Raw genomic sequence first — 17,486 nt, 5'->3', positions numbered from 1 at the left:
ACGCTTTGTGTAGTACACACGCGAAACTGAGCCGATACGGATGCAAAATTGGATACCTTCTATTTCATTCCCTGCAATGGGAATTATAACTTCCAGATACTGAGAAGCTGTGCGGCAAGCGTGTGTAGGCAGGTAATAGCCCATCGTGAAGGCCTGCGCGTTGTGCAGTTGCCAAATATGTCTGCCATGGCGGTCGGCATGTGCGATACTCTCCCGACCCCACTCATGATGGAGGTAAGTACAACGTCAGCAACTAATCCTTCTTCTACTCACTGGGTGATTGAGGGCGCTCTTACTGTTTTGGCTGGATGCGGCATCAAAATTCGAGTCCACTTCCCTTTGCGGAGTAACGACTAGGCCGCAACATCGAGGTTCCCATCACCAAAACCAATCGTCTTTCTTAGCCATACGAGGCCTTTTGATCGGCCCGTAAAACATTCTCATTGGCGGTGCCAGCTTGGCATCCAAAGTAGTTGGAAGTGACATGTATCACGGCATCAGGAATATTTTGAAAAATGGGCTTTTCGAGTTGGCAGTGGCAGTGACATCGATTGCGTTGCGCCACCGCCTGCATCTTGGCGACGTTCAAGGCATTGCCAGCTAAATAATGGTAAATTGCGTGAGGTTAAATGAGGTTATTTCCGTTCTGTATCCGCTCTCAGCGCTCTGTGTCCCCATTTTCTATCGAGAGTGGAATCCTTTTTGTTCCCGCAAACCCGGCCAGTCGTGGCGTGTACTTAGGTCAACAGTTCACATTGGCTTCCGATGCAGGGGGCGGACAAGAATGTCGTTGGCAAGATACACATCGGACTATGTAATACTCCTAGGGGTAGATCAGGACTTGCTGTCCCCAACTGGTAGCCTTCTCCGCAATAGTGACAGCTTCCTCCCACTCTTCTAGTGAAAATCCCCTGTTGACAATCTGATGCCCAGCATCTTTGCCTAGCTTGATTACCCCAGCCTCGACCATCTTGACCAGAGATACGAGCTCCGTGCGAGTATACATGTACTGTCCCTTGATGATGATGTTACGAACCATCAGGCTCATGTAGTTGATCTTTACATCGAACATCGCGCCAAGGAAAACGGCGCGGCCGAACGAGCGGAGAGAGCCCAGAGACACCGTCAGGTGATGGGGTGAAGCCGTGGCAGAAGGCGGCGCAACGTCGATATAGGCATCCGCACCACCGGGAGCAAACGCTCGGATGGCCGCAACATCCTTCATTTCATCGCCGCTAAGCTCCAGGGCGGTGATGCGGGGATAGCGGGTCGTGAGCGGTTCTAACTTGGAGGCCGATCGAGAGAGCGCGATGACCTTGCAGCCGATCTGGGCGGCAACCTCGGCCACGGCGCCGGAAAAGTGACCTGTGGCCGGTGCCACGATGACAGCCTCCCCGGCGCGGAGATCGGCAGCGCTGACGCCGCCGTAGGCGACAGAAAGACGCTGGATGTAGTTGAGATCTCCAAAAGAGTAGCCCAGCTCATCAACCAGAAGCTTCTCGTTGAGGGGGATGGCGTTCTCCAGTGGGACTGTGGCCACATCTCTCCAAAGCCCGCCCAGGTGCTTGAACAGCTTAGCCTGGCCTGGTTCGCCAAAGCCGTCATGAAGGCCGGTGAGAACTCGGGTGCCCTCCGGGTCGTCTCGTGCGAGGTAAAAGCCGCTGAGATACACGAGCTGGCCCGGCTTGATGGCTACCGCATCGGGGCCGACAGCGAGGACGCGTCCGACGCCGGTGTCTCCCGGGTTGTATGGGACGGGGAGGGAGAGTGGACTGTTTCCTGAAAAGCCAGCCCGGTTGTGTGGCCGGACGGAAGTGCTCAGAACGCGGACCAGGACCGACCCGACAGGTGTGGTCTTTGGTGTCGGGGTCTTTTCCAAATTGAGCAGCTCGTTGAATGCGGGGAGAACGAGCGCTGTGGTGTTTTCGGGGATGGTAAGGTCTGACATTGTGAAAGATGGTGATGATGTAGGTGTAGAGGCAGGATTCAGTACCTGCTGAGGACAGGCTACTCAGGACACGCGGGCTACTGAGACTTACAAGCAGCTTCTTTATATTGAGCTTTCGGACTTCAAAAAAAATCCCGCCAGTCACGCCAATGACTAGACAGCTTATTCATCTGCATCATTGTGTCCCGATCATCAGCTCCTGTGCCCGTATGTGGTGCATCGGTGAGTTCGTCGGCTGTGTCGATTACCTGTTTAGGCAGTAGTTAGATCCGCCATGTCCGAGGCCCGCAGAATGCACTCCACCCAACTCCGCTGCAGTCAGTCGGAGCCAATGAGGCGGAATCGCTATTCTCAAACTGCCCTCAGCCGGTCTTGGAATCTGACTGTCCAGCTAAGCCGGTCTAATTAGATGCTTTTCATTGATACAGCTAGCTTTCGAGTCTATCTGCGAAACAGGTGGCCAAGCTGATAGGCTGGCTGCGGTTGGCCTCGAGGGGGCCAGCCAGGCAGGTCTCAAGCGCAGTTCTGACTCCTGTTGCGAGGGATAAATGGAAATTTAATCCGCGGGTTTCCTTCTTCATCGTCCCCTCGGGCTATCTGCTTCACTGAGTGTCAAGTAACGGATTCCTTGACATTGCTTGATTGACCGTCTCAAAGTCGAGACAAAAATTGGCCGGGTTCTGTATTCCTATTAGCAATACATTTTGTAGTTGGCAGAGCTGCTAACTGACCCAGTCAATTTCCACATCGTTGCTCCAGCCAATAAGTCCGACTTCAAAATCAATGTCCGATTCTGCATATCCTTCTTCCACGCTGGGATATTGCTGCAGCGCCAAATGTCCATATTGCTCTGTTTCTGCTTCGGCAGCAGTGGATGAGCCTGGAACCGGGTATGGGACGTGGCGTCGTCCTTGGCTGGCCGTTTGAGCCTTTGCCGCAATCAGCCGGAGCAGCCTCGTGCTTTCACGCACATGAGTAGAGGCAACTAATCTCTTGGACCACAGCTGCGTTGCTGTTTGAAGCAGGTTGATGATATGATCCTCTTCACCTGGCCTTTGAAAAGCTCAGTATTCAAATAATTATCAATGAGCCTTACGGATGGTTCACCTACGGTAAGTTTGGACAACCGAAGAACTCGAGGGGTGCCACTATCGTCGTTATCAAGAAGTCATTCACCGACAAGCCCGAGGCGATGGGCTGATCCTCGTATAGTCTTCCGCCCTCCTGGATTTCATGATCGACTTCGACATAGACCCCGACAGATCTCACAGCCAGCCTCCGACAGACGTTCAGCGCCATTTGACACTCGGGATTACTTAGTTGCATCAGATCGAGAAACGGGCGGTAGAGGAGGACAGTTCCCATGGTATACATGAGTTCGAGCATGATGCGTTGCATGACAGTGTGGTTCGGGTCCGTGAACGAGGTATCCTTAATAGCGCGTATGCGTAAGCAAGGCGGGATCGATGCGTACCACGACTCCAATTCGGCTTTGAGTAACATGGCGTCTGAGTAGGTGCATGTCTTGAAACCCAGAGCATGGCGAATGATGCGTCGCAGTATTGGTAATAGATGAGAGATGTAGACACAGTGAAGCATGGATTGGGCTTCTTCTGTCGGTCGAGGTGTCAAGCAGATGACATCTTCGTCAAAGTCATCGTCGGTGGTATTTGTTGGATGACAGGTAGAAAATGTATCCTCGTGAATAAGTGGCGGCAGCCCTTGCTCGAGGGATAATATTACATCGTAATACTGAATGACATACCACACTCGGCGTCTCATCTCGGCTTCGAAAGGTGTGATAGTCAGCAGTAGCCTGTCTACCTCTTGATGATAGCATCGCCGTTGTGCTAAGCGGAGAGCAAAGGCATGTAGTTGAGACATGTCGCCGTCCTTGTTGCTTCTTTGGAAAGAACGCGAGTGAACATGCATGACCAAGGCTTCGACCGAGAACTCCGTAGCTTTCTGGTACTGGCCTGCGACGAGACACCGTGCTGACATGGTGACGTAGGCCGAAGGGTGATGTGGATCAGAGATACACGCTGCCTTTGCACCTAGAACGACAGCCCCAGTGGCCAGAACCGAGAAGAGGATGCTGACCCACAAGAGGTTCGCAGCGGCGGGGTCACCCCAGAAGGTCTCATATTGTCTTCTGAATTGATGCGTGTGGATGAAAGGAACCGTCAAATGCTTGGCGTTGAAGTAGGCAGATATTGTTCTGTCAGAAACTTGGCGGGACGGCAAAGCTTCTATTATATCTCTTATAGTGGCTTTACTGAAGGACGCAAGTACCAGGTCCGGAAGATCTTGTTCGTCCAGGGCAGTATTTAGGACTCTAGGGCGGCCGTCGTCTTCTAACAAATGTTGAATGCGGCTGATACTCTCCATCAACTGATGGCAGGGAATCTCCAGCTGGCTCCCGGCTTTGATCGGTTGGGTTTGGGTTTGGGTCTGACCGGATTGGTTGAGAAGGCCTTGAAGCACATGTTGCATCTGTCTCAGCTCGATTCTGATTCCATTCTGATTGCCCCCCACAGAAGATGAGGCGAGCTGCCGCTTCAGGGCAGGCTTGAAGCGACATGTGTCCTCGTGACCTCGCTTCTGACAAGCGCCGCAGGGCTGTTGTCTATCGCATTTCGACTTCCGAGCTCGACAGGTGGAGCAAGACACGGTTGGCCGATTGCGGACGATCCGATGGGGCCGGGTAACTCGAAACGTGTTGGTGTAGTGCGAAATATCTTGGTTCGTCATAATAAGTAAGGTACTGAAGGTTCAAATTTTTGCTTCTAATCGACTTGATAATCTATTAGAGATGGATGGCAAGGAGGAGTTAAGGCGAGACTTTGATGGAAGACTCTACAGCCATGAACTGACGCGATGTCGCGAGATGAGTGAAGGGACAGGGCTCACAACGCTCACATTAATTTCCTGGGGCCTTCCTTGTCCACCCCGCCAATCAACCCCTGCTCTTCCCCGCTAGATTTGATGTTACATAAGCAGAGCGAAAACAGAAGTCTGGTGAGACTCAAACAACTACGACATACATTTGAGCTAGTTACGGTTACTACAGGAATAAAAATTCTTCGATCTTAGCTGCCACTATTGTGAGACATGGACTTAACTAGATATTTACATTGAAAATTTGAGCTCCATCGCACTGGGAGTGTTGTACGTGGCTTGAAGAGAAAATGAAAACAAATTTACAATCAGAGTTTAGCCGTCTAGGCGGATATTCCCAGCCACCCGGGCATACAGTAGGCATAGATCGTAATAGTGATTATGACGACGACAAATGACAACGACAAGAATAAAAGGCAGAGTAAGGACAGGGACGACAGAGACGACAGCGAGGATAGGTATAATAGGCTTATCAAGATATAACAAACTAGTAGACACAATAAAGGGAGTTATTCCCTTACCCAACTAGAACTATCCGCCAAAATAGCAACATTATATAACAAGGGAGCTAGAATAGAACATAAGATTTGCTGAAGAAGTCGATCTCATAGAAGACAAAACAAGCCGTTGAAACCAACTATAAAACTTCTCAATAAGAGGTTATGGAAGATCATGATCTTGAGTACTGGCCTATTGTCAGGGCAAGAGGTTTTCCCATCAGACCCTACTAATCTTGAAGCCGCCGGGCACACGGCGCTGAAAGAAGCCGTTGGGATCATACTTCTTAGCCACTGTTTGGATGTGCTCCACGTTGGCTTCGCCGTAGCTCCCAAGAACATTTTGCCTCGAGTCAGCATAGGGGAGATATTTGAACTCATTGTCGCTGCCGATCGACTTTGAAAAATCCTCGACCCTCTTGTTCATAGCCGCAACCTGTTGATAAACGCGGGGATAGAGCTCCTCACTGTTAGAACCCAGCAGAGTCACTCCCATTACGAAGAGGATCTTGTTGCGGGAGTCTCGCTCGAGTCCAAACATGTTCCCGCCCTTTTTCACACCGATGTCTGCGAAGTATGAAGGGAGCGGCTGGAAGTCGAGGATCGTAGTGAAGTTCTTCGGTCCTAGGAGGGCTTTCATATCATCGACAATACCATTATACTGTTCGAAGCAGTAGCGCATAACCCGTGGGTCGTTGACAATGGTCAGAGCTCCGGCCCCAGCGTTCCTGTGATAAGACGGTCAGTTGAGCCAACGTAAGGCGGACAGGATGTCGTCAATCAACTTACCGATTTTTGCCGGAAAGCTGAGTGCTATTGGCAGCCTCCACAAGAGACACTGATTTCGTGGTAGGCGGTTGCAAGAGTGGGATACGGTTGAAGGCGTCATATGCTGTGCTGTTGGCCTTGTTTCTGGTGTTGACCTCGACTACCATAATTGTGCTGTCCTCAATCTTGGGGTCGTAGGTCATCATGGAGATCAATGCATTGTCCGCCATTGACTGATTCAGACCAGCGAAATCCGCAATCGCGTCAATAAGCTCGTCGGAGTGTTCCCGAGCGTACGTCCTCGTCTCCATGTTCAAATTCTCAGCCGGGAACGCCTCGAGATCGAACCTAGTGACGATGCCGAAGTTGCTGCTACCTCCTTTCAGAGCCCGCCAAAGATCGGAGTGGACGGATGCGTTGGCATTGATAATCGTGCCGCTTGCCAGAACCACCTCGTAGTTGACGACGCTGTCGCAAGCGAAGCCTGTACGCGCCGTGTACCACGAGATACCGCCGCCGAGAAGGAGCCCACCAACGCCAACGACACCCTCTCTCCCGCCCGTAACGGTGACTCCGTCCTTTTCCAACTCGGCATAGACTGCACCCCAACGCGCTCCGGTTCCGACGCTCGCAACGTTGGTCGTCGCATCGTACGTGGTGGCGTTGAGGTGCGTCAAGTCGATGGTCACGCCCTCGGCGATATTGTTCTGGTTATCGCCCCCGTGCCCGCCGCTGCGAATTGCTATGTGCCAGTCCCCGGCACCGCCACCGGCGGAGCGCAGAGCAGTGAGAGTCGTAGAAACCTCAGTTGTGGTGCTTGGGAGGACGAAGCACCAGGGCTGTTTGCGCGTGTCAATGGCATAGGAGCTTTCGACGAGGGATCGGTATAGAGGGGAGGACGGGAAGTGAACAGCGTGAGATAGATTGGCGGCTACAAGTGCGTCACACTGGATTGATGTTAGAAAAGCCTGAAGCATAGTCTCTCGGGGAAAAGGGAGGGGGGATTTCATACTGCTGGGAAGCCCGAGAGCTCTGGCGTGTTGTTTGTTGCTGCTGATGGCTGTCCTTGCACGCTGCCGAACAGGAGTAGTGCAGCAGCCGTGGTGCTTGCTGACTTCAAAAATCGTGTGATGACCATCGTGAAAGCGCTTGAATTTGTTGTTCTGTAAATTATGATGAAGATGAGAAGCTTTTTAGGGTAGATTGTCTGGATATTTTGCTACAGAGTCACTGGCAGAGCATTCTGTATTTATGTGAGTTTAAAATTCAGAAGGCAAGCCAACATTCACACTTCTGCGTCGCGCTAGGTGAGGATCACCGTGAGGCTGGCAGATCTGCGCTCAGGTCAGTGTGTTGTAGGCTATGTTGTTAGCTTGGCGGGCTGTGTTGTTGTGAAGGAGTCAGAACTGGACCTTTTAAGGATGCATCAAGAAATGTCGGGTTCAACTTGCAAAGGGGAGAGCAGATTTACGCGTAGCATCGCTTCTAGTTGACCGGTTTGCGGTACCTCATATGGAAGTCAGAGTGCTTAGCCCGCGCAATAGCAAGGGCCATGAGGGAGTCTGACCAGACTTTGGACTTAGTACAAATCCAAGTACTTGTGAAATGTCCAAAATACGTGTATTCAAGTTATCAATGTCGATTTATACTTCTGTCACTTAGCCCAAGCAGTTCATAGTGAGACTTTGGTGGCTGTATTCTAAGATCAAAAGGATCCAGGCTCTGCTAAGCATTCCGTCTAGCTCGATCTGTTCACACAAAATACGCGTATTCTAGCAGTAAAATCGCCTAGTCACCATAGACTGCAACCAAGACGTATGAATCATTACGCGTAATTTGGACGTTTCCAGCGAACGGAATTCCGAACAAAAAGCATTGAGGGCGATGCAAATCAACGATGTAATTAGGCTGCAGGATCATTTTCCTTCATGATATCTGGATTTTAGTCAAGGTGAGCGCCATGTCATTTCGAAAATTTTCCTGCCTTTGCCTAATTAAGTGTGCATCATGGATGTCTAGTACCCATCCATATTTTCTATGAAGTCCACCTCAAATGATATTTTTATATCCACAAACCCTAAGAGCTATCCTTAGCAAAGTAGAAACGCCCAAAGTTTGCATAATCATGATCAGCCAAAATCCATGTGCTTCGTCATCGAAAATCACTGTGATGCATGCGATGTCATTGTAAGAGTGCCAGGACTCGTCGCCTCAGCTACGGGCCCCGAGTTGCACTCCGTTTTAATGACACGCAGCGGCCACTCGAGCACCCCTTGCCAGTAGCTACCCAGGTGCCCGGCAATAGCGCGAATCATTGAGGCGCCAGCATCGCCAAAGGCCCAAAAGCTGCGGCAGCGGTGCAACAATACGCCATAGTAGGCGAGAATTACTAGAGCCTCTGGTCGATGTTTCCGCAGCATATCAACGAAGCTTCCCTCTATCTTCACAGAAAACGACGAGGCCGCTGAGGGATATTCCTCTTCATCGAGGCCTCGACAGAGGTCGAAGGACCACTGTAAAAGCTCAATCGTATGACGGCATGCCTTCATGCTGGTTTCGCTCAGGTCAGAATCATCCAAAAGACGAGTAAGAGGATCGCACTCGGTTCCTGGAGAAACTATCTTTTTGTGGGCCTCGAGGACGACATTGAGAAAGGGCTGGATCTCGGAGTTGTATAGATAGTCCTTGGCCGGAGGCGTGACGGAGGTGATGCCGCGATTGAGATTGAAACATTCAACGAGTCGGTCAATGAAAGTGTGGAAGTCAGAGCGGTAGTGCGCGAGAGTGTCGGCAAGAACATGTCTGCCTAGGATCGCAGAAAAGAGGAAGCGAGGAACGGCAGTAGCTTTGTCATCTTTGGGAACCGTTTCTGTGAGGAGAGTGAAGGAGGCAAGAGCGCGTGTTTGTAGCTCTGTGGCCATGTGTTGAAGACAGACGGCTGATCCAGGATACAGATGAACCATGTGGAAGGCCGTGAAGGCGAGAATTTCATCGAGGAGGTACGGTGAGTCGACAGCGTGGCGGACGGCAATGTCCACTATGCTTCGGTTCGGCCCGGTGAAGTTTGGTACTGAGTGGGCGTTGTGCATCAAAATCATGTGCTGCGGCGTAAATATTGCCTTGGACGCCGCGTCTAGTACACCTATCAAGCCGGGATGGCAATCGGAAGGTGAATAGGAAGTGGTAGGCTCGAGGTCGGCTATGGACGGTTGGTCACCGTGCTCCAACGACAAGGGAATGATGGGTTGATCTACCGCTGGGCCGAGTCCCGAGTGGCTGTCTTGCTGATGAATGGCCAGCGGCGTCTGTGTATTATGCTCTTCCGCATCGTCAATTTTGTTTACATTGCCCTCGTTGGAATCGGGTAGTGTTGGGCTTGTTATTGTCTCTCGCCCCTGCTGTTGCGATGCGTGACGCTGTTGCCCTCGTTTCCGCCTCTGCTTGCCCACCTTGGGCGGCGGGAAGACGCATGCACGCTCTGCGACTTCGCAATTTGCGCAAGACGGCTGGCGCTCGTCGCAGCGGATATGGCGACGTTTGCACTCGGTGCACCCGTTGCGAGACTTTTTGTGGGATCGCCGAGTCTCTGTGGTCCTTGTATTTGCGGTTCCGGCAACGCTCGAATCAGGATGACCAGTTGAGGTCTGAGTTTCTCGACCCATGGTGGTGTACAAGCTTGAATGAAGGCGCCGTGTGGTATAAGAAGATATGACGAAGCATCTGAAGTAATTAGGGAGAACGTCGACCCCGTTGATTGCAGTCTTGATCTTGGCGCTTTAGGCAGCAGCTGTGTCCAGACAACGGGGCTTAGCTGCGGTCCGGGTCAATAGTGCCCCATTCCGCTAATACGGATCCGGTGGATACGATCTGCGGGTCGGGGCTCCAGGCATGGGGCCGGCTTCCGAGCCGAAGTGGACTCATCGGCATCACTAAGACCGTCGTGCTTTACGCGACAGATCCGACATATTCAGTCTGTTGACTGGCTTCAGTCACGACTGAATCTTATTTTAAGAATTCGATTAACACTTATTATAAAATAACTGAAAATAATACTAGATATTAAGCGTCATTCAGTTACTACCATGATAATATAATATCAACCTCACTAGTTAAGAAGTAATACTTAAGCAATATACCTACACTACCTAAATAATACAATACTTGCGTTTCTGTACATATTCTTCTGCAGTAGTGAGCATATCGTTGAACAATTTGATTATACTGGGAATAGCAATGTTTATAGGGCAATCGTGCTCCAAATGCAGTTTCCCAGCACGCAGGTACTCCAAGTCAGCTCGTGATGAGATGTTAGAAGGGTTGCGCATGATGCTCCGGTAGAGAACTGCAATAGCAGACATGTAGTTAGTCGAATTAAACCTGCTCGGGTCAGAATGGGTGGAATCACTTTGATCAGATAACATGACAAACCCGATCAGGCGCCCTTTCCTCGCCGCTATGTCTCCCGTAGAGCTGCTTTGGTTGACTTTAGCACGTTGCATCATGCGATTCTGATGGAACGGAACTTACCTGTTCAATGTTTTGATGAAACATCTTGCAGCTTCAACGCAGATGACCTCGCTAGCTTGGTATTCAGATGAGTTTTGGTGCGCTACCCCGCTACAAGAAAGCCTCAGGACGGTGCCAGCGAGATGAATAGTGCGCAGGAAATTGAAATACTCTAAGTGGAGTAGAACGACGTGCCAGTAGTTCTCTGGAGAAACTAGAATGGTTCCGTCCGGGCGATACGAAGATGGCAGGCTGTCTTTCCACACCTCGAGGCGCTGGTTTGCCTCTGATATGCTGTCCAGCCTGGAGACAAGTGAATGCTTGGTTTGCATCAGGGCACAGTACTGGTTTTGTATCTGGCTTAGCTTATACCACCAATTCGACATTTGCGCACGACTGGGCGGCCCAGAAGGTGATTCACTTTGAGAATCGTCTAGGTAAGATATATCCTTGTCGTAAAGGCCGCTCGAGATCCCAGGAGGTCGACCTTGAACGAGTGAGAGACTCCTTCTCTGACTTTAGCGATCAGCGAGGGCATTGAGACTTGTACAGCTTACGAGTCAAAGCCAAATAATATGCACCAGAGGCGACTACGAAGGATGATCCGCCGCTCTGAGAACCCCATATCTGTAGGGCTCTTCTGATGTAGACCCAAGGATTGGGCGACTCTGATGGCAAGACCACACAAGACCCAGGCGAACCCTTCTCGCCCAGACTTGGTGTGGATGAATATCTGGGAACATTAGCATGATCAGTGGTAAAGGGCGACGATCGAGGCACCGACATGGAGTATGAGGATCTGCAAGCTGGTCTCACAAGGAGATGCCAGTGCGTCTGACATCATGGTCCAGGCTTTTTGATATGAAGATAGGTAAATTCGGTCCATGTCCTCTGTCTGTGTTGAAGTACGTCTCTGGACGAGCGCTCCCAGTGATACGACGAGGTGAAAGAGACAATAGTCGAGAGCGTTGAGTCTCGGTCTCTGCGGCGTGTACATCATTTCCATACGCGACATAAATATGTCTCTATCGATGATTGGAAAGAAAAAGGCAACGCATTCAAAAAAGGCTGAGAATGAGTCAGATCCAGCAATTGTTTCACTATCGGGGAGACTTCAACCTTGTATACACTTCGTTGCGGCTTCTTTGCTGGGTAACTCTTGGCTTGTAATGTCAAAGAGAGACGACAACCCGGCCTCGTCAACTTGTGGCCCGGCCTCAATAAGAAAGTCCAGGCCGTCAGACTTCAGAGGAAGCTGCTGACTTTTCAGGCCATCCGTAAGGCATATCGCAAGTGTGGCACCAACAGAGCCTAACCCTAAGATTGGACGCAATGAATAGATTGTATGCGTTGACTGGATTTCCTCGACTTACCGACGTAGTGCCCCCGACTTTCATTTTTCCGAATGTACATTGAAGGAAATACCGTTCGCTGGAGGGATGCAGTGTTCTCGCTGCGCCGCGTCAACGCCTCGATATTTGGCACTTTCCCGTTTGCCAGGCTTAGTGACGATTTGGCGAACGGTAAGACGTGAGCTGATGTGGAGAAAAGATGGCTGGTCGCGCCACTATCGGAAAGCGGATGTTGAGAAGGTGAAGGGCCGCCGACATCCATGCAACAGCCTTCGAAAGTGTTGCTCAGGTCTGGCAACTCTGTTGGTGACGTGCCATCGATATCCCAGACGTTGGACGACACTCCAATACCAAGTTGATGTAGGACAATGCCAAAATCATGGGTTTCGGGACTCGCTTCGAATGCATCTCCTCGGGGCCAGACAATTGGGCCAGGCAAGCTGTCGTCAAACATGGAACTCGAGTCCGCTGCTGAACTTAGAGATAAACTTAGGCCAGAATCATCATGAATATTTGTCGACTCCAAGGTGCTGTTGGCTGTTACCGTTTCTTGCTCAATCTCGAAGGGCCTTCTAGTTTGTCTTCCAGCCGCGCGTAGTCTTCTGTCAGAGGAAATGCACTGAGTGCGATATAATTGACAGTTGAAGCAGGGTCGTTGATCTGGGGTGCATTTTAGCTACCATCGACCTACAAGTCAGCTTCCCCCATGACGTAGAACGAGTGAAAGACACTGACTCTCTTCTTGCGACAGTAATCGCACGCCCGGGCTACACGCTTCGCGCGTTGTGGACGGATGCTTGGAGGAGTATTGTCCCTGGACATGGTGAGCGATACTCTTTGCGTGCCCATCCGATACGAGCAAGGCAGGTAAGAGGGGATATTTCACATTATATTGCGAGCCCGAGCGACGCGCTCACGGATAGCTCATAAATCCCGGTGGCGTTACCGTTCGGCTTACCCTACATCATACTCACAAAGTCAAACAGATATGAAGTGCGGAGATGGCAAATATGTTTAATGCAGAGCTACATCAGATGAGAACCCTGGTCAGTGCCAATCCCTCGCGGCACCTGTACCGGGCCAGACCTGGCAGAGCTGCTCGTACTCCTCTCACCCGTCTCCACACAACCGCAGGAGATCTCTGCCGTAGTGATTGCCATTCGGAAGTCTCTGAATGGTGTGGATGTGATCCATATCGGATTCTTCGCCATTTAGAACACGCCTGAATTTTGTTGGAACCCAAACGACGCTACCGGGCTTGGAATAAGTTAGTGCAACGAATCTGAGGGTCCAACCTCCCCTATGCACAAGAAGTAAGTTTCGGCAAAGTATTCTCGAATTCGCCTTCCTCGGAAATTGAGCGGTCCAGCAGGCTAAAACACGAGAAATTCGCCCACAACGGACATTAGCAGTGACTGCTTTTCGTCTGTCGTGTCGAATGCCTAAACACCTTCATATAGGGTTATTCTGTTATCTTTTAGATGAGCCCCACTGCTTTCAGAGTTGGATGACACCTACCTGATCTGCTGGATTCCACTGACTTTTGAGCATCGATGGATCAAATATTTTAGAGTAGACTTGAGTCTCTCTTTTTTTTTTTTCTTTTTTTTTTGGTGGGGGGGGGGGTCCTCTTTTCACCCCCTTTTAGATCCCCAGACTAAGAGAGTGCATCAATTCCAAACTCTGCTGGCTCTCTCTCGCGCGTAGAGAGTGACTTCTTGACCAGGCTCTTTGTTAATTATCTGAGAAAACGTCAGCACGGCCAAAATTGAGTATTGGATGCATACGTACGCTCGGCTCCGCATCCAACAACACAGGGTCGATGAACATTCTGCGTCGCAAAACAAAAGCATGAAGGTAGAGGTGATGTCCAAATATCATGTAAGCCCACACCTCAGTTTTCGAAGCCGTGCCGGAAACCGGAAAGCTGCAGAACTCAAGGTCAGCTGAACGACTTTCCAAATGGTTGGAAAGGTCATATAAGTAGCTGCATTCGTTCAGAGTAGCCTGCTTATGACAGGCTTATCCCAGAGACTTGTTAGTCTTCATCGCCGCTCGAACCTTGGCGAAGCCGGCCTCGCCGAACGACGCCTGAACGAGGCCTAAGACCGTGTTGACCTTGGCCCTGTCGATATCTTCCAGACGCAGACCATATCTGAACAAGACAGACTCTGGATTGCTCCAATTCCGCCTTTGCGCACTCGGTCAGTGATTACATGTCATCAGTCTTTTTAAAGGTGAGTAAACCAGTTTAGCGGTGTCTATGCACTCATCATTTCTCCGAATCGAGATGGTGCATTACGTCTCTTCGCTCTCCATCACCTATGAAGCGCAAGAAATCTTGAGCCTCGCGAAACTGCCAGCGTCTAAGCATTATTTTTCCGCCATATCTAGGAATTAATGGCAATCCTCCGGGTGTAAGCTCCCCGACTCTGCAAGTTTTAGAGACCAGACCGTTTGTTGCCATCACTTGTGATGCCGCGGAACGGATGTTCGAGGCTAAACTTCTAGGAGTCACATGGCTTCTTGACCAGCGGATTATTGGAAATCGTCTCCGAGTACCTGTAAGCATTGGTGGAAATCAGTGCCCTCGAATCGTGACCATTCAACTAAGCTTTTCAGCCTGAAGGCCCACTGGCTTAATTGGGTTTGGCCAGCTCATTGCGTCTGTCGGGCACAAAACAAAAATGACCATAAGCGCGTGCTTCGTGTCAAACTGCATCGTTAGTGTTGACCCAAGAAATAACCAGGAGCTAGGCCCAATGGATGGATAGGATTGGCAAGTTGGCATTACTTGAGCTTCTGGATTGGGTCTTGTCCGTGGATTGCTCAGCCCATGGAACGAAGTCTGGAACCCTTCAACGCGTTGGAATGGCTTCGACAACGGGGTGTTTGAATGGTCAAGTTATGCTTGCGAGACCAAGGAACGAACGCCATCGTCAATTCATCGTCAAAGTGAAGTAATTCGGAAAAAACGCAGATTTAAAGGCAAAACCTATGCCAATAAGATCGCAACCGAGGACAAGAATTTCAACTCCATTTTCACCGATATCAATGTTACACCAGATGCTGCTCCCTACGACTTCCACCTCCTCGTCGATCTTATACGTCAGCTCAAAGACGTAGACGCTGGCAGTATCCGAAACGTTGCCCCTGGTATCATTGTTGAGCACCCTGTGCTTCTTCAATCAGTCTGCTCAAGATTCACATCCTCATCTAGTGCTCCATGTGCTGCGCCCAGCACCGCGTCGACGCAGTACCCAGACTCTTCCGCGATCTTGCCAGAGCAGTGAAGAAGAACAAGTCATAGACATGCTCAAATCTCTGAGACTTGCCGTCGCTTCTATCTGTCTATGACCCACTGTTGGTCGGTCTCGAGGCATGCCGACGTGCTTGAGTCTGATTAACGACTCTTGAACTTGGCATTGTTGTTAAAGCCTTTAGAAACAGGTGTATTAACATCTTTGACTTGCAGAACAACAAAACCGGAATGAAAGAAGCTCTAGATCCTCTAATTGGGTTCTTTTTGAGTCGGGGTATTTTGAAAAGAGGATGGAAATCAGATTCGAAATCGATCGTGGAGCCGAAAAGTCCGTGATCATGGAGATAATGGACCAGTTCTTCCCTGGCACAAGTGCGGCAACCTTTCCCCAATCCTTCTCCCAAACTGTCTTAGCTGACAGATTGCCACCTTGAAATGCAGCCCCCGCAGTACACACCGCAGTCTTTCGTTTCCTCTTGGGCGCGGCTCCAGAAAGGTACAAACCTTTGTCCTCGCTGAAACCACCATCGCCGGCGCCATAGCCGCGCTGGGAGCTATGAGACAGACAAACTGTCACTTCAATGGCAACATCGGCATTGGGATGTCCGTCGCCGCAGTGCAGGTGGTCCCAAATGCCACGGAACAGGTGGCAAAGTGGAATGCAACAGACTTCCCGGGGACATTGAAGTTAAGGCTTTGGATCTTAAAGTAGAAATTAACCTCCGAGCGAAGATTGCCGGGAACCACTGACTACAGGAAGCCTTCCGTGAAGGTTCAATGCCGACTTTCCGTGGCGTCGAGAATCAGACGAAAACTTGAGCCCAAACGACACTTTGCGGTGCTCCCGGGATGTTTGCTCCTTGGATCCGACCTGTGGTTCCTTGGCTTTATTTGGCTAGTTCACAGTAGTTTCCGACGGGTGTGATTTCCGTCTGGATTTTGATGCCGTTGCATTTCGGGTGGGTGGCCTAGTTGACACCGTCTTCAGTATGCCTCAGTCTGTCTCTCACCGTTTGCGTCTTTGATCTCGCTTCTTGTATCGCGAATCACTTGCAACACCAAGAATGTCTATATCATGAGTTGGCCAGGCTGTAGCGTCAAATCAAGGCGAGATGTCGTCGGCACTATCGCTGGATACCTGATGCAAAACAGTATCCTTACACATGTTTACTTGTTGGGTGTACAAGCCAGTTCAATGGCAAAATTATTGTCTCTTGAAGATGATGAGTGAGTATGGAGAGCTTGTGAGCTTTCTTGATTCAAAATCTGTTGCTGAAGTCCAACCTGATGAACGGGGAAGTGTGAGGCCTTTCCTGGATATACCCAATATTGCCTAGTCGAAGACTAATTGCCTTCCATGTGTTTGCCCTCTGGACCGTCTAACTGTGCCTCAAACACAGCACTGTGTCCTTCTAAGACACACTGAACAGCTTTGCGCAACGTCTCCGCTAAATCACCAGCTTTGAAAGATCTGAAGCAGCCGACCTCTCCGCGTCCAGCTGCGGCAGCGATCCCCGCGTAGTCCGGCGTTGGTGAGAAACTGATGTTAAGTTCTTCTCTAGAAACTTTGAGAGCTGAAGCTCCCGGTCTGATGTAGAGCGGGGAGTTCCTCGGGGCGTTCCATTCATTGTTGTTCAAAACGATTGTGAGAATCGGGATCTTGTAGCGCTGTGCGATCCAGTAGACGGATGCCGGAAAGGAGAACATATAGGAACCGTCGCCTACGACCTGACAGACGAACTGTCTCGACCCTGTAAAGTCTGAGGCCATTTTCACGCCGAGAGCCTTTTTTTTTTTTGGTTAAGCTGAATATTAGCTGGATGTTTAAATGAGCAATCTGAATCTACACTGTGTACTTACCGCTCCTCCACTCCAACCAAGACCACCTCCGCCACTATTGAACCAGGAGCCAGGAGTCGTCAATCGAAGCTGCTCTGCGACCGACTGGGTGTTGGTGATTGCTTCGACGACGAAGATTGTATTCTTTGGAACGGCCTTTCGCAGCTGGTCCATCAAATTCGGGGTGCCGAAAAAGCCTTCAGGTGAAGGCTTTGCCTCACCAGCGATCCTTATCATGCGGTTGGCGTGGGCTTCTTGTAAGCCCAACAGGCGCATGGCGTAGAGAGGCGAAGTGATGACGGATAGTATTTCATCATTGGAAGCAATGTAGTCGTTGATCTGAGTGACGGCCACGAATGCGTTGGCCTGGTATCGATGCTGAGCGTTGATGTAAAAGACTGGCATGTTGTGTTTCA

The 17,486-nt window shown here is 50.4% G+C and overlaps 6 protein-coding genes across 6 annotated transcripts; all 6 read right to left on the bottom strand.

The window, feature by feature from the left end:
• Nucleotides 1-823: 823 nt before the first annotated feature.
• On the bottom strand, nucleotides 824-1,948 carry CGGC5_v016741 (uncharacterized protein; the record flags this gene model as incomplete). The annotated part of the gene is made up of 1 exon (XM_032037348.1): nucleotides 824-1,948. One exon carries the CDS (start codon nucleotides 1,946-1,948, stop codon nucleotides 824-826), a length of 1,125 nt encoding a protein of 374 aa, XP_031884067.1.
• A 602-nt stretch (nucleotides 1,949-2,550) lies between these two features.
• On the bottom strand, nucleotides 2,551-3,949 carry prlR-0 (Pyrrolocin cluster transcription factor fsdR; the record flags this gene model as incomplete). The annotated part of the gene is made up of 3 exons (XM_032037347.1): nucleotides 2,551-2,628; nucleotides 2,680-3,001; nucleotides 3,060-3,949. The coding sequence occupies 3 exons, from the start codon at nucleotides 3,947-3,949 to the stop codon at nucleotides 2,551-2,553; spliced, it is 1,290 nt and encodes a 429-aa protein (XP_031884070.1).
• A 1,614-nt stretch (nucleotides 3,950-5,563) lies between these two features.
• On the bottom strand, nucleotides 5,564-7,249 carry yanF-0 (FAD-dependent monooxygenase yanF; the record flags this gene model as incomplete). Its single annotated transcript, XM_032037346.1, has 3 exons — nucleotides 5,564-6,071; nucleotides 6,133-7,058; nucleotides 7,124-7,249. 3 exons carry the CDS (start codon nucleotides 7,247-7,249, stop codon nucleotides 5,564-5,566), a joined length of 1,560 nt encoding a protein of 519 aa, XP_031883762.1.
• A 1,024-nt stretch (nucleotides 7,250-8,273) lies between these two features.
• CGGC5_v016738 (Lysine biosynthesis regulatory protein LYS14) lies at nucleotides 8,274-9,773 on the bottom strand (the record flags this gene model as incomplete). The annotated part of the gene is made up of 1 exon (XM_032037345.1): nucleotides 8,274-9,773. One exon carries the CDS (start codon nucleotides 9,771-9,773, stop codon nucleotides 8,274-8,276), a length of 1,500 nt encoding a protein of 499 aa, XP_031883760.1.
• Nucleotides 9,774-10,634: 861 nt separating this feature from the next.
• Nucleotides 10,635-12,030, bottom strand: amdR-0 (Acetamidase regulatory protein; the record flags this gene model as incomplete). Its single annotated transcript, XM_066153563.1, has 5 exons — nucleotides 10,635-11,124; nucleotides 11,175-11,350; nucleotides 11,402-11,685; nucleotides 11,737-11,934; nucleotides 11,991-12,030. 5 exons carry the CDS (start codon nucleotides 12,028-12,030, stop codon nucleotides 10,635-10,637), a joined length of 1,188 nt encoding a protein of 395 aa, XP_066007073.1.
• Nucleotides 12,031-16,575: 4,545 nt separating this feature from the next.
• On the bottom strand, nucleotides 16,576-17,475 carry mdlC-0 (Benzoylformate decarboxylase; the record flags this gene model as incomplete). Its single annotated transcript, XM_032037344.2, has 2 exons — nucleotides 16,576-17,016; nucleotides 17,092-17,475. 2 exons carry the CDS (start codon nucleotides 17,473-17,475, stop codon nucleotides 16,576-16,578), a joined length of 825 nt encoding a protein of 274 aa, XP_031883761.2.
• Nucleotides 17,476-17,486: the final 11 nt, after the last annotated feature.

Source organism: Colletotrichum fructicola (genome assembly GCF_000319635.2).
Source record: "Colletotrichum fructicola Nara gc5 chromosome Unknown KSG_Nara_v1_contig11, whole genome shotgun sequence".
In the NCBI taxonomy this organism is placed as follows: domain Eukaryota; kingdom Fungi; phylum Ascomycota; class Sordariomycetes; order Glomerellales; family Glomerellaceae; genus Colletotrichum; species Colletotrichum fructicola.
Note: the sequence above shows the minus strand (reverse complement) of the source record. Positions and strands in the feature narration are given on the sequence as shown.